The sequence below is a fragment of the Podarcis filfolensis genome, assembly GCF_964270895.1.
Source record: "Podarcis filfolensis genome assembly, chromosome: 5".
Lineage (NCBI taxonomy): Eukaryota > Metazoa > Chordata > Lepidosauria > Squamata > Lacertidae > Podarcis > Podarcis filfolensis.
The window spans coordinates 4,221,939-4,237,464 of NC_139608.1; the positions used below are offsets into that span (position 1 = coordinate 4,221,939).

General features: G+C 42.8%; 1 protein-coding gene across 5 annotated transcripts in view; it reads left to right on the forward strand.

The window, feature by feature from the left end:
- Window positions 1–1,168: 1,168 nt before the first annotated feature.
- Window positions 1,169–15,526, forward strand: part of ARMC9 (armadillo repeat containing 9) — an 88,201-nt gene continuing 73,843 nt past the window's right edge. For 2 of the 5 annotated variants that reach the window (XM_083612776.1, XM_083612780.1), the window contains exons 1-7: window positions 1,169–1,442; window positions 2,623–2,707; window positions 3,682–3,807; window positions 4,402–4,569; window positions 6,478–6,633; window positions 8,426–8,518; window positions 11,770–11,794. In XM_083612776.1, the coding sequence (XP_083468902.1) occupies window positions 2,654–2,707; window positions 3,682–3,807; window positions 4,402–4,569; window positions 6,478–6,633; window positions 8,426–8,518; window positions 11,770–11,794 (622 nt within the window). In that variant the 5' untranslated portion in view covers window positions 1,169–1,442; window positions 2,623–2,653. Of the gene's footprint in view, window positions 1,443–1,469; window positions 1,552–1,607; window positions 1,677–2,622; window positions 2,708–3,681; window positions 3,808–4,401; window positions 4,570–6,477; window positions 6,634–8,425; window positions 8,519–11,769; window positions 11,795–15,526 lie in introns of those variants that run through there. The other 3 variants (XM_083612779.1, XM_083612778.1, XM_083612777.1) reach the window with 3 other exon arrangements.

Sequence of the window (15,526 nt, forward strand, 5' to 3'; positions counted from 1 at the left end):
TAAGATTTTCAACAGGGTAAGAAAAAACTAATGTGTATTATAAGCAGTTGCAAAAGATGGCGTGAACCAAGAAACGTGAAAAAAAGAGGAGGCAAAAGGAACCATGGAAGGAGAGGATGGGAAAACAGAGGAGGAAAACTTTCTGGTTTTCAGTTTATTTTTCAATATCTTAAAATTGTTATTTCTTTTCTATTTCAGAGTTTTATTTGTGGTCTTTGTATTTTTTCATTCATTTCCTAGATATGGAATTGTATTAGAAATGAAAAGAAAATAATACTAATAATACTAATAATTATTACCATTCCCCCTGGCAAATAGACGGGGAAGAAATGGAGGCAGTAAGAGATTTTACTTTCTTGGGTTCCATGATCACTGCAGATGGTGACAGCAGTCACAAAATTAAAAGACGCCTGCTTCTTGAGAGAAAAGCAATGACAAGCCTAGACAGCATCTTAAAAAGCAGAGACATCACCTTGCCAACAAAGGTCCGTCTAGTTGAAGCTATGGTTTTTCCAGTAGTGATGTATGGAAGTGAGAGCTGGACCATAAAGAAGGCTGATCGCCAAAGAATGGATGCTTTTGAATTCTGGTGCTGGAGGAGACTCTTGAGAGTCCCATGGACTGCAAGAAGATCAAACCTCTCCATTCTGAAGGAAATCAGCCCTGAGTGCTCACTGGAAGGACAGATCCTGAAGCTGAGGCTCCAAGACTTTGGCCACCTCATGAGAAGCGAAGACTCCCTGGAAAAGACCCTGATGTTGGGAAAGATAGAGGGCGCAAGGTGAAGGGGACGACAGAGGACGAGATGGTGGGAGAGTGTTCTCGAAGCTACTAACATGAGTTTGGCCAAGCTGCGGGAGGCAGTGGAAGACAGGAGTGCCTGGCGTGGTCTGGTCCAGGGGGTCACCAAGAGGCGGACACGACTAAACAACTAAACAACAACAAAATACTAATAATATTTATATAGTGGTTTACAAAAAGATAAAACATTAAAATCAAGGAAAGCCAACAGCCACTTTTTAAACATTCTAAAGTTAAAAGTATGTGTGCCTAAGTGAGAAAATGGCCGCCCCTTCACTGCCCCATCTTTCCCAGAACCTTTTGGGAGGGAATTTCCCACCATGCCCCTCTTCTCCAGCATCCTTGGGAAGAGGCAATTTCCCAGCATCCCTCTGGGGCTTCTGCCTTCGCAGCCTTCTCTTCCCTCCTTTCCCTGAGCCAGCCCGTTGCTAGGACGCTTCTTCCCCCACCTTCTTCCCGGCCTCTGTTTGGCTGACAAACCCACGTGACGCAGCGCTCCCTTGCCATTGGTTCCGAGGAGCCGCGTGGCTTTCGACCCGCTGGAAGCCCGAAGGGCGGGGCCGGAGCGGGACTGCCGTTGCTAGGCGACGGGGAGAGGGAGCGCGGCCTGCTCCTCTCCGAAGCCTCGGGAAGCGGAGCAGGTAAGGCGGGTCGGTGGGTTCCCCTTCCCCCGAAGCCCGAGGGAATTGGGAGCAGGAGCAGGAGAGGGTTTCCCGAAAGAAAGCTGCGTCTTGCGGGCTGCAGACCCTGGTGGCTGTAACGTGGGGGCGGGGGGAGGGAAAGGCACTCTGCACATGCTCAGAGGGGTGTTGGTTTTCCTCTCGCCCCTTCCTCTCGCCTCAAGACTGCTCCACGACGGGCAAGAAATTCAACAGGTGAGGTATAGCCTTTCTCTGCGGAGCAGAGCTTCACCTGTTGGGTTTCTGCCTGTGCAGAAATGGTGCTGCAGCAGCCAAGCTTGGAAAGTCGTACAGGACCTCCTCTGGAAGCTGCAGCCTGGGAGCAGCTGGCACCCTCTGCAACAGGCAAGGGTGGTGGGTTTTCGAGCTCCACCCTTGGGCTACAGATCTCTGCATTGCAGGGGGTTGGACTAGATGACCCTCGGGGTCCCTTCCAACTCTGCAGCTGGTTCTAGGAAACCCGGCCACGGAGCAGCGTGTTGACAGGTGGAGGGAAGAGCTCGTGAACCCGAAGCACATTCTGATACTCCAAACAGTAGCTGGGAGGGTCAGAATGGGTCAGAATGTAATGGCCAGCTCAAGCCGCAATCAATCCCCTGGCCAAGGTTATGGGACTAGACTTTAGTCAGGGAGAACATGCTCACCCATTGGCCCGCATGGTTGGAGGAGGGTCAGCCTGACAATATGAATTGTCAGGAGGATTTTCCTAAGGAATGGGGAAATTTATAATCTATCTTAAAAACCATTGTAAAAAGCTAAAATCGTTAGTGGGATTGGAATAACACTTGAAGTTTAATGGTGAATTATGGACATACTGGAGATGCAAAAGATTTGGATTATTATAAAAGATGCAGGAGAAAAGGACTAACAATAGGAGCCACAAAGGGGAGGAGGGAAGTCCAGGAGATTCTGTGGAATCTTGTTTCTAACATGTCGATACGTTATTGTAAAATTTTAATTTGAAAAACCCAAATAAATAGATTTACAAAAGTAAAAATAAAGAATTGTCAGGAGCTGCCAGCAGGATGCTGGATTCTGAAGCGAGATGATTTTTTATGATTTGGAAAAGCTAATTTTGATTGAAAGCAACGCTTTATTTCTTATGTGCTGCTTTGTATAGCCCTTCACATTGTAATTGCAGGTTGTGCTACTACAAGAGTCGTCCGACATTTATGATGGGAGACGTCCTTGCTTACGAAGCGGAGCTACTTGGAATGGTGAAGGAGGTGTGTTTTTCTCTTTGAAGGGACTGCTTGTTTAACATTTGCTGAACTTGTGCAGGGTGGTCCAGAATTGCTGAGATGATGAGGATAATTTTATCATTTGTACCCTGCTCACCTGGCTGGGTTGCCAGTCAAAAGCATATTAAAACATCAAACCTTAAAAAGTAAACAGCACAATTTTTGGGGTTTTTTTTTAAGAAAAAAAGTGATTTTAATTTAAATCATCTACAATATTGTCTTATTTATTTTGTAGTACAGTACATTGGTTATTGCTTTCATTTTATGAATCAATGGTCTCATTAGATAGTAAAATTCACATTAAATCAGCACATTTTTTGTTGATGTGAAATCGTCCAACAACGTCTCTTGAAAACATAATCAAGATACAAGTAACAGAAAATACAGAACTGAACCTCAAAAAGTAGATTTAAGGCAGAAAATTGGCTATGGGGGGGTGGGAATGCAGACCACTACTGCAATATATACAAATATGGAATTTTAATCATTCCCAAAATAGGGACATATATGAGGCCTATAACATATAAATGAAGTCTGAAATGCAGTCATCAAATTCAAAGAACCACAGTAATCCTGAAAACCAAAGCTCTTATGACCAGCAATAATACTGAGAACCAGACGCATTTCAACCCGCTAGGGGTCTTCCTCAGTGGTCAATATACAAACCTCAATGCAGTCACTGGAAGTGAATCATTAGACTGGTTTGTATAGACATCATGCTCTGAACTTAACTTATCCATATAATTTTTGTGCACATACAGAAGTCTGAACATGTATAGGTTGAAATGGAGGTCATGTTTTTCCAGTGCCCAGGCATGTGTATTGCTAGGGCTTTCTCCAGCTTTCTAGTTATCAAAGGTCAGGCATCCAAACAGGTTTCTGTTCTGCTGCCTTAATCTGTTGTTGCTTGTCTTTTAATAGGAATTATTGCAGGTTTTCTTATAACTTCTTGTTTGCAGTATTTGGAGTTTGCAGAATTTGAAGATACAGTGAAAACATTTACAAAGGAATGCAAAATAAAAGGGAAACCATTACCTAAAACTGGGGGTAGTTCAGTGAAGGACTCCAAGGCTCTGATAATTCAGGTAACATTTCTCTTTTTTGTGAAATTAGTGCTTCATCTATATGGGAGCCCTATGACAGTTAAAATCCAAGTTTTTTTTCTGCTCAGGTTTGCCTGTGGTAGTCCACACCTCACCACATTGAGTGTGATCCCCTAGTTCAAATCTGCTTTCCCCTGTCCTTGCTGGAAGGGATTCCCATTTGGGATGTCCTCGCTCATCACTTAAAGCCCACTCCTAAGTTCTGCCAAGTAGTGAAGTGCCCTGGGATCTTCAGGTGGTAAACAAATTTAATTAATTTAATAATAATAATAATAATGGTAATAGTAATTGTGAGCATGTACTGTAGGGGTGAGGAACATTTTTGTTAGGTGGTTGACAGGTTTCTTAAGTGCCTGTACCACATTGTGCTACCTGTACTATTTGGATTTGGCACAGAAATGGTGCCCTGACTTAGGTGCTCTTGATCAGCCTTTACGCTGTTGAGCAGATTGGTCCATGAAGAATCTCGGAAGGGGATTTTCTGGAATTGAACAGTTTCAGTATAAGTGATTTCATCTTTAACATTGCGTAGGAAGTGAGATATTAAATACTTCTTTCTTTTCTTCTCTTTGGAAGGATCTACTAACGTCCTTCACTGATGGAGACCAGGATGTTTTCTTTGAACTGTGGGAAGAAAATATTCCCTCCTCAATCCGAGACAATGAAGCTGTCGCTCAGAAGCTAGAGTTCTATCTTCACATCCATTTTGCCATCTATCTGTTAAAGCACAGTGTAGGAAAACCTGTATGTTTATTTTTTTAATAAATTTGTCCTTATAGATTTTTACTCTTATCTTTTCTTAAGTGAGTGGAGAAGGCTGTGATTCAGTCAACAGCTGAGATAAATAACCAACAGCTGAGATAAATAACCCATTGGTTTCACCCCTTTTCCAGTTTCAGCTAGGCTTGTGGCTTTCACCTAGTTCTCACTAAGATGGTTAGAGTGTCCAAGCTAGGTCTTCTGACTATGTGCTCCTCTATACAAATAATAAAATTAAAAACCCCTCTGTAGAGAAAATTAGATGTCAAGGAGAAGGGTTCTAGCTAACCCTGACAGCTTGGCTTTCTTTGTTGAGGGATTTTTTATTTTTTTATTTTTTTTTAGGATCATTCTGTTGGAAGGTCTCACCTGCACTTCATAATGGTTCAGTCCAGATTTAGACTGCATTCAGGAATGAACAACTCCTAGCCACAGGCTTATGGGTTTACTCCTCCCCTTCTTGTGTGTGGGAGAGGAGGAGATCAGAAGCTTCTGCTTCTGGCTACTAACAAATCATAGTTAACCATTAATGTCTAGATGCAACCGATTTCCCAGACTATGGTTTGATCCCGGTGGGGCATCCTGGTTTGTGGATAAGGAGAGAAGCGAGTTCATAGACCTTCGTCTCCATGGTGCCCATTCCTGATCCTCAAAACCATGGGTTTACCATGTGAGTAACAAGCCTTACAATGCACTCTCAAACACACTAGGGAATAAGCCGCACTGAACACAGTAAGCATGCAAAGTATTTCACTGAGTCCTGTCTGCCGTTATGCAAGTATAAAGTACTTTTGGGTGAGTTGCATTCCCAAATTCTTGCTCCTTCATGCCCTCCCAGATGGCGAGATGGTTAGGTAACTGTGTCTCCACAGGAGTCACTATTTGCTCAGCAGTGACCAATGGATACATAAAGTTTTTACCAATTATTTAGGATTAGTTTGAAAGGAAGCAATATAAGCTTAATAGTACTTGTGCAGCACACAGTAAAAAAAAATAGGGCAGTCTGTTTTGGCAATAAAGCACCAAAATATCCCAGTGGCTCTGAAGAGTCAGTTTGGATGGCTCAATAAGATCACCTGCAGGCTGCCTGCAGTATTTAATAGGTGAGAATTGATGTCTTCTAGAAATAGAGAGTCTTGCTGTGTGATCTTTTGCTTTCTCTTTGTTTGGGTCCCTGCTCAATTTAAACTGCTGGACAGGTGTTATAGTGCTATTGGCTACTCAAAATTGCAGGTATTTAAAGATACTTTGTCAAAAAGCTGGAGAACAAAATACTCACTGCATCTCTACTGCTCCCAGTAGATCTGAAATAATACTAAAAAAATCCCATTGTTGGTTTCTCTGGAAGACTGCTGTGTCGTTTCTGAAACCAGAAAAACGTCAGAGAGTAGAAACTTGATAACAGGCGAAATGCAAGTTGCAGAAGAAAACACAGTAGTTGCGTTTAATAATACTTAGGATTTACATAGTCCTTTAGATTTGTTGAAAAGTACTTAAGCATTAAACAACCCAGAATTTTTGATTAACACTGCATTTGTAGTTGAGGGGACTGAGGCTAAGAGAGGGAGACTTACTTAAGTCCACCTAGTGAATTTGTGGTAGATGAGAGAGATTGGCATGGGGGACTTCCTGATTGGTGGCTATGCAGCCATTGTGCTTTAGTAGTGCAATCTGCTTCCTCCATTTCTGCCATCCTGGTTCCATGCACCCTCCTCAAGACATCGCTTATTGGACAGGGTGACTCGCATAGAACCCAAGCATCTGGTGTGGTGTTTGAGGATAAAATAAGTTTGGGGGCCTCTGCACCAATTGATATATAAAACCAAGATTCCCACCGCAAGTTCCGTCCTGCTGTTTTCCAGGTTGCTGACTTGTGTTTCTTCGTTTTTTTAGAACAAAGCAGCTTTGGATGAAAGGGTTGCACGTTTTAAAACCTATTTGGAGACCAAAGGGGCAGCACTGAGCCAAACTACAGAATTCCTTCCATTCTATGCCCTACCGTTTGTTCCCAACCCTATGATCCACCCATCTTTCAAAGAACTTTTCCAGGTATGTACGGAGTGGCTTCTAGTCATGGTGGCTGAATCCTACCCTCAGGATCAGCAGCAATAGGATTTGGATATTTGTTTAACAGAAATTCTATACTGCTTAACTGCAGAAAAGCCCAAAATGCTTTAAGGGTTTTCAAAGAATACAAAATATACAAATTATCAATAAAATCTGCTGCTATGGGTGGATGGGACTGTTGAAGGTTGGTTGCTGCACTTCAGTATAGATAGGTGAAAATATAAATGATTAAAAAATGGTCATGAAAAATCTTTAAAATTGTTAAAAATGAGGTTATAAAAAAGCAAAATTAGTAAAATCAGTATTCAAATATATATATTCTAAGTGAACATTATAGATTAAAATACATGTCACCTTTACATGTTGGGTATGCTTGCTAAACAGAAAGGTATTTAGCAGGCAATGAAAGGATTCCAGTGAAGGTGTCTACCAAATGTAAGCAGGCAGTGAGTTCCACAGCGTAGAAGCTGCCACCAGTCCCTGCGAGGAAGCTATAAGAAACATTATGCTGGACTAGGGAGGCCTTTTGTCTAATCTTATATTCCAAATCACAAGGAATGATGAATGATGGCTTCTCTGTCAGGAGTGGGGAATGCAGTATTGATTTTTAGCTCAGTAACGCTTTGAAATTGTGGAATGCCCAAAATTGTTGGAGAACCCCAGGTGCCTGACAGATCAAAATATGTTAAAAGAGTTGCCAAACAAGAGAGAAAAACAGCCAGGGTGCAAGCTGTCCATTGCCTTTAAAATCCGCTTGCTGAGTCTGCTGCAAAAATGGCCACCTCTTCTTGTCAATATGTCAGAAGGCCAGCTGTTACTGGATGTGAAGGACCTCTCTCTGGAGGGCATTCAGCATCTGGCATTGTGGCCAGACAGGCCTCTTCCCACATGCTCAACTGTTGTGTCTCAGGACTCACACTTCCTCTTGTCCCACTGATTTCCCCCAGGGAAAACAGCTCTTCAGCGCTCAGTCGGAACAAACAGCAATTTGGGTTTTCTTCAGATGGACGTTTGCTCCAGTTTAGCACTAAAGAGTGGGTTTTCCCTGGGAAAGGAGCGGGGCAAGGGGGAAACTTCTCTGTCCCGTGTTTTCTAGGCTTAGGAACATGGACAAGAACTTAAAAATGCTGATCTGAATAGCTGGCTAGGTACATAGGAGTCCATATCCTGATTTGAGACTGTTTAGGGTCTGACAGGTTAAAATTAGCACTTTTTGGACTTGCAAACAAATTGGTAACCAGATAAGATGGTTTAATATTGGAGGAATATGTTCAATGTGCTTTTTCCCAATTCAAACTCAGATGGATCTGTTTTGAACCAGTTTCCAAGTATTTTTCAAGGGCAGCCTCACAGAGACCTATCCAAGTTAGCTGTTACTAAGACCTTTAAAGACTCTGACTCATTAGGACACAATCTGCTTAGATTTTGGTATACACAATTGTCCACAAGGTTTTCCTTTGCAAGGGCTTCTGTGCAGCTGTTATCATTTCAACAAAGTTTGCAAAAGAGAACTTCATGGTGGTTTCTGCTCCTACAAAATTGCCCTACTGTAGCTTAAGTGGCCCATCCACGTTTGCAATCCTCTTAATAAAACTACCATGGCTTCTTCTACATAAAACTACTCCAAATTGTCTGCTATTCTTTGCATTTCACCAGGAGCCATGTTTTAAGTGACATATTCCTCACTTTTTGGCTTGCAAAATGCTGGTATGTGTTGTAGAAAATTGCTGTACATATTTGATAAACAGTTCTGATTTGTGTGTTGCTTTTCTAGGATTCTTGGGAGTCTGATCTAAAAATGAGGCTGGAAGAATTCCTGTCTGCATCTCTAAAAGCCAGCAATACCCCAAGACTTCTGACTCTCTATGTATCCTTTGCAAAATGCTCTAAAGATAATTCACTGCAATTTAATCCCTTTCAGGGGAGCAGTGAAATTAGTGGAGCTGTCAGCCAGTTAATGATACTCTGCAGCCCTGTGTATATTTACTTTGGGGAAAGTTCTGCTGGGATCAGCATTATACTACTTTCAAGTAGGCAGCAATCTGGTTTATTTTTAGAAGATTAATTAGATATATTTGTATTGATTAATCATTGCATAAGCTTTTCAGAATCTGGGCCTCATCCATACCTTGAATGCTTTATGAAACACCTGAGGGTAACTTACAGAAGGGGTGGGGAACCTTTTTGGCCCAGTGGGTCAGATATTTTATCTCCTCCTGTGGACCAGTATTGGCAGGTGTGCAGGACCACTTACTGGTCAATCATCTGATGCCATAATGATGAAAGACAGCTGAGATTTGTAAAAGCTTTGCACAGTGCTTCCCAGACACATAAGCACCAGCTGGTTGTCAGGCTCCTGGGAAGCACTGACCACAGCATTTGCAAAACGCCCTGCACATAGCACCTGACATACCTGACAATCAGCTGGCTGCCAAGTGCTTGGGAGGCATTGTGTAAGGTGCTTTGCAGGTACTCGCAGTCAGCAGTGCCTGCAAAACCCCTTTTGGCCAAGCTGAAATATGATGTCTGGTGTAGGACAGGTGAGCGTGGCTTGACTGAAATGGCCACACAGTCCAAATCTGGCTCACAGACTGGAGGTTCTCCATCCCTGGTTTAGAGTCTAGCATAGTTCGCTTGGAAGGGATTCCATAACGATGGGGACACCACTGAGAAGGCCTCCTTTTTGTAAAGAAAAAGTTGACCATCCTCTGCCCACCGAAAACCTCTCTGCTACAAATTGTGCCTATTTGTCCCTGATCTGCACAAGAGGACTGGCAGGTGGCCTTTCAAAGATACGATGCTGAGGTAGCTTACGTAGTTCCAACCTCAATGACTGCTTAAACTGGCAGAGCTGAATTAAAAGCCTCTGGGACTGCACTGGTGTATGTCTTCCCTCTCTTTCACCCTCCAAAGAGAAACATGCAGTTAAGGTATATACTTCTAAATGTTTGGCACGTACTTATATGTTTGTTTATAGTGGGTTGCCATGATTTAGAATTGAGTGGCTTTTGCCTGAGACAAGTGTCCCTGCATGAACCTTCTGTTGGCTGCTCAGATCCCAGCCATTGTCTGGTGGAATTTTATGAGACAGTTCCCAAGCCTTCAGGCTTGTTTACATACCTAGGAAGAACCAAGGATCCCAATGCATTCCTCATTTTATTATGCAAAATTTGCTGCATCCTTAGGGAGAGGTTGTCACTCAGCAATGAACCGTATGGAAGGTCCCAATTCGTTATTTGTTTTAATTTTTTTATTAGGTACTTCAACAAAACATATTAAAACATATCATCCTTAATTTCCCCCCTCATTTTTCCCCTCCCCCTCCCTCCCATAAACAACCCGCCCTCCCCGCCCCCCTGACTTCCCTCAGTTCCAATCTCTGGTTTCTCTATAAATACTATTCTCTGCATGTTACAGAATTGTATAAGTCCGTAATTTATCTAACTAATTATTATCAATAAAAAAATTTGTGAGTGTTTATTCAAAGCCTGCCAAGGAGTCCAATTCACTTTGTTGCATCTTTAGGTGCTTTGTAAAAGGTTCCCATTCCTCTTCAAAGTCACAGTTATCCTTGTCCCGTACTTTATGTGTCAATTTTGCTAGTTCTGCATAGTCCATCAGTTTCTCTTGCCATAATTCTTTAGTCGGGATTTCCTCAGTCTTCCATCCTTGTGCTATTAAGACTCTCGCCGCTATCGTCACATACATGAAGATGTTTTTCAGCTTCTTTGGCAGGTCTTTCCCTACAATTCCTAACAAAAATGCTTCAGGTTTTTAAACAAATGTTAGATGGAACATTTTCTTCAATTCATTGTATATCATTTCCCAAAATTTCTTAATTTCATTACAATCCCACCACATATGGTAAAATGTCCTCTCCTTTTTCTTACACTTCCAACATAAATTTGAACTGGTTTTCATTTTTCCTAACTGCACTGGTGTCATATACCATCTATATATCATTTTCATATTTTAAATCAATTTTCCATAACCTTTCCCAATCTTCCATCATAATGTTATGACCTATATCTTGTCCCCATTTGATCATGACTGATTTTACCTCTTCATCTTTCATCTCCCATTCTAGCAGTATGCTGCATGCGGCCTTCAATAGTTTCACTTTCCCTTCGATCACTTCTTTTTGAAACCTAGATCTTGTATAGCTGAACTCGGAAGGTCCCAATTTGAATCCCCATCGGAAAAAGGTCTCTAGTGGCAGGGCTGACTGAGAGCAGGGAGAACAGCTGCCAGTCAGAGCAGAGTCTGCCATGCTAAGTGAACCAGTCAGTGGCCTGGCACAGTGTAAGGCTCCTTGCATTTGTCTGAGTTGTTATTTCTCACACTTAAAAGCAAATTTCTAGCATGTCTTCCAGCTGTGTCTTACCTCAGTTGCGAAAGCTTGTACCCTTCATGCTTCGTTCTCTGATTTGTCTTAATTTCATTTCATTCATGGGGGCCCATTAGCCAATACTGTCAGGTGGAGATATCGTAGCTTACGCTTTGCATGCAGTAGTGGATTCCACTTTCAGTCCCTGGCATCTGTTACAAGGACCCAGGGCCAGGTGGTAAGAAGGCCTTCCTCTTCCTGGAACTCTGGTGAGTTGCCTTCAGCAACCTGGTGCCCTCCAGATGTTTTGGACTACAGATCTTGTCAACCCTGGCCAGCATGACCATTGCTGACCAGACTAAAACATCTGGAGAACAGCAGGTTGGCAAAGGCTGACTTCATGCAAAGGTCCATTAAACTTGCTTGGGTCGACAACATCCACCTCTTATTCCCTGCAAGTTTTCCAGAAGCAGACATCAGACGCTTACAAAAGAATAAGAATGACAAGAGAGTCTGGGGAGACAGATAATTTGAAACTGAGTTGAGCTATAGTGCAACACCTTTCACTTAACACCAGATGCAGAAAATGTGTGAAGGAGCTGGCGTGGACCAGCGTTCTCGCAGGGCTTTGAACTAACCATAGTCTTGCTGAGTCTTGGTTCTCCATCTGTAGGATTTACGGGATTTTTTGTCCTTAAAAAGTGCTACGAGATCAACGAGGCACCAGTCCATTTTCTCTCACTGTTCACTGAGCGCTTCTTTTCCTTAGCTCTCATTCTCTCCCACGGCAGAAGGAGAACGCACAGTGCAGCCAAGGTAAATAAGCAGGCTTTCTGGAGATGACATGTATATTCTCTTTTGGAATCAGAATGCCTGTCATATGGCATTAAAATGGTGATTATATTTAGGCTCTGAGCATTTTTACACATGAGGCTAAAATGTTTGGGCGGTATCCAGTTAAAGTGTTCCATCAGCACAAGAATGTACACTTGTGCAATGGACCCCCTCCCCCATTTGCACATCCTGCACCTTGCCCAGATCTGCTCCATACAGCAGAGCCCTGCCTGCCTGCCTGCCTGCAGGACCCCACCGCCAAGCAAATAATCCATTCCCTCCTATTGAGCCACCAAAAAGAGCACTTACAAAAACAATGCAACTGGGAATTGGTGGGTGAGTTTGCTTTTTCCTCCTCCCTCCCAATCAATTTTTCTTTTGCGTTGCACCTTTTACATTAATAAGCCTCAGAACAAAATTTGGCTGATGAGCAAAATAAAAATACTATATATAAGCAGTCAAACACAACACTGGACTAAATGGTGGACTCCTAATCTAACGCAGCAGGGAAATCTTTCCATTAATATGTACAGTGGTACCTCGGGTTAAGTACTTTATTCGTTCCGGAGTTCCGTTCTCAACCTGAAACTGTTCTTAACCTGAAGCACCACTTTAGCTAATGGGGCCTCCCACTGCTGCTGTGCCGCCGGAGCACGATTTCTGTTCTCATCCTGAAGCAAAGTTCTTAACCTGAAGCACTATTTCTGGGTTAGCAGAGTCTGTAACCTGAAGCATATGTAACCTGAAGCGTATGTAACCTGAGGTACCACTGTATTAATGTCTGGAGCTGCCCCAACTATGCCTTTAAATATGTTCAGAAGCACATTTAATTACTGATGTGTATATGTAATTTTTAATTCTCTGATAACTACTGTATAGTGTGACTCTTTCCACGGAAAATGTCCCTTTCCATCCAATCTACTGTTAAAATCACATTTTAGTTTTTGTCAATAGTTATAAAAGCCGGAGACACAAAAGAAATCTGGTTTAGAAAGCAGTAGGTTCTTCTGAGCTTTGCCAAGACTAGGGGAGCCTGGAAAAAATCAAGTTTCTCAGTTGTGTAGGACAAAATACCTGGTAGGCAATTGATGGCTGCGGTTGCATGGTTCATTTTGTTGTCGGAACAAAATCAAAATGAAATGCTTTTCAACTGGGGGGAAAATTTGACTGAAATGTCCTTGGAAATCCTCTTAATTTTTCTGGTCTGCTGAAGCTGATGAAACTAAAAGAGCAGAGCTAGGAGTGGAAGGCTGTTTTTGACCTGACTTTAGAGTTTCTTCAATAGATTTGGAGCTTTAGTTGCTCTCCAGTGCTGTCTCTTATCATTGTCAACAGAAGCAAGATTGAAAACCAGCCTAGTACTGTAATGATTTCATTTTTGCTTGCCTCCTTTTGCAGCAGCTTGAACGGCTGAGAAAGTTTCAGGTTCAGTAATGGTGGGGAAGGCGGAGGTTGAGATTCAGACTGGTCACAGTGGTTTTGTGACTGGCCAGTGAGCTACCTCTAAGGAAGGGGCTCTGTACATTTTCTGGGAAGAAATGCAAGTGTGATGTAGTGGTCCGACTTTGGGGAGAAATGTTTAAGGCGCTTCTTGTATATTCTTGAAATTCAAAGCTCAATTGGTGCCATATATAAGTCATGCTTTTGAATTATGGTGCTGGAGGAGACTCTTGAGAGTCCCATGGACTGCAAGAAGATCAAACCTCTCCATTCTGAAGGAAATCAGCCCTGAGTGCTCACTGGAAGGACAGATCCTGAAGCTGAGGCTCCAATACTTTGGCCACCTCACGAGAAGAGAAGACTCCCTGGAAAAGACCCTGATGCTGGGAAAGATGGAGGGCACAAGGAGAAGAGGGCGCCAGAGGACGAGATGGTTAGATAGTGTTCTCGAAGCTATCAGCATGAGTTTGAATAAACTGCGGGAGGCAGTGGAAGACAGGAGTGCCTGGCGTGCTCTGGTCCAGGGGGTCACGAAGAGTCGGACACGACTAAACGACTAAACAACAACAAATAAGTGAAATGCAGCTCAAGACCTTTCTCAGGGACCACCTCTCCCCATATAAACCAATACAGACCCTGCAGTCATCCTCTGGGACCCTTGTTTGTGTGCTACCTCCGCAAGAGGTCTGGAGGGTGGCGACATGAGAACGGGCCTTTTCAGTGTTGGCTCCCTGTTTGTGGAATGCCCTCCCCAGGTAGGCTTGCCAGGTGCCATCATTAAATCTCTTAAGGCACCAGTCAAAAACTTTTCTTTGTAACCAGGCCCTTTGATGCTTAACTATCTGGGGCCTTTTAGAAGTGGGTGGGATGCTTTTAATGTGTTTCCGTTCCCCTACTTGGTTTTCATGTATCTCTGTTTTTTGGGTTGGTTGTATGTCGCTTTGAGTTTCTTTGGGCAAGATAAAATAACTTAACAAATTTAGTAAAAATAGAAGAAAAGAACAAGCATTCCAGAGGGTAGGGATGTGAGTGGATTTGTGATGGTGCAGCTGCCAGACATCTGGGCTGTGCTGTACAATGCTGACTTCTGCTCTCAACTAGCAGAACCCGTAGAGAGGATTGTCCATTTGGTAAGGAACAGCGAGTGCTTCCATCAATCAAGTTGCGCATGTCTGTATGGACCCTAAAGCAGGTTGCAATGCTCCTCTCCCCCGTTGCCCCCCTCCCCCATAAAGGTTAGAACTGCTGGGTGTTTGTTGGAAGAGGCAAACACACATCACTTTTTGGTACTGGGATGGTGCTTCTTGAGAATATACGTGGCTTCAAATGCACCTTCTAAAAGCAGTGCTATATCCTAGCAGAGGAGTTTTCAAGTATTTCCTCCTGAAGTGATTCCATCTGGGAAATGAAAACACCGGTTCTGTTTTAATGCTTTGTTGTAAAGTTGATTTCTGTGATTTTCTTTTTCATTTGAATGTTCCCCAGTAAATACTCGGCTCTGTTTACAAGTGCCACCTTAACTATCCTGAGCAATAGTTGCTGAGACAGAATGTTCTAGCAAGACCGTTAAATTGTCTAGTTTTAGAGGCAAATATTCTCTGCCCGCTCTCCCATGTTTTGTTTCAGTGTTAGGGTAGTGATGTAATCTAGAGGTGACAGAGGACATTCTCCCTCTCCTGGTCTATGTCTTATGACGGTGAGGATATTGTCTGACAATTATACTTGGTGCTGCAAAACTGAGTAAGTGCTCCCTCCTGCTCTTTTGTCACCACGTTGGATTGTTAGCCAAAGTAGGCGCCAACAGCATATTCCCTGTGTCCGTGTAGATGTTATATATAGTTTGTTCACTATGCATTTGGACTCTTCTTCAGATACTGTGACCAAATTTTGCATGATGGTTGATGAGATCGAGGAGCAAGTCTCTGGCTGTGCTTGGCTACAAATAGGCATCATTTTGGATCGAGATGATGATGATGATGATAATAATAATAATAATAATAAAAATTTTATTTATACCCCGCCCTTCGCGGCCAGAGTCAGGCTCAGGGCGGCTAACACCAGTAAAAATACAGTAAAAACATAATAGGGGAAAAAAACCAATTTAAAATACAGGTTAAAATGCAATTTAAAATTCAGAGATGGCACACTGAACCATTCAAAACAGCACTTATTTTAATCACAGATTTCAAAACTGCACTTTTTTGTTACTTAGAATTCATGAGCAACAGCATGTGCAAGGCATTGTGTGTGTGTGTGTTTTGCATTAGCCGGAGT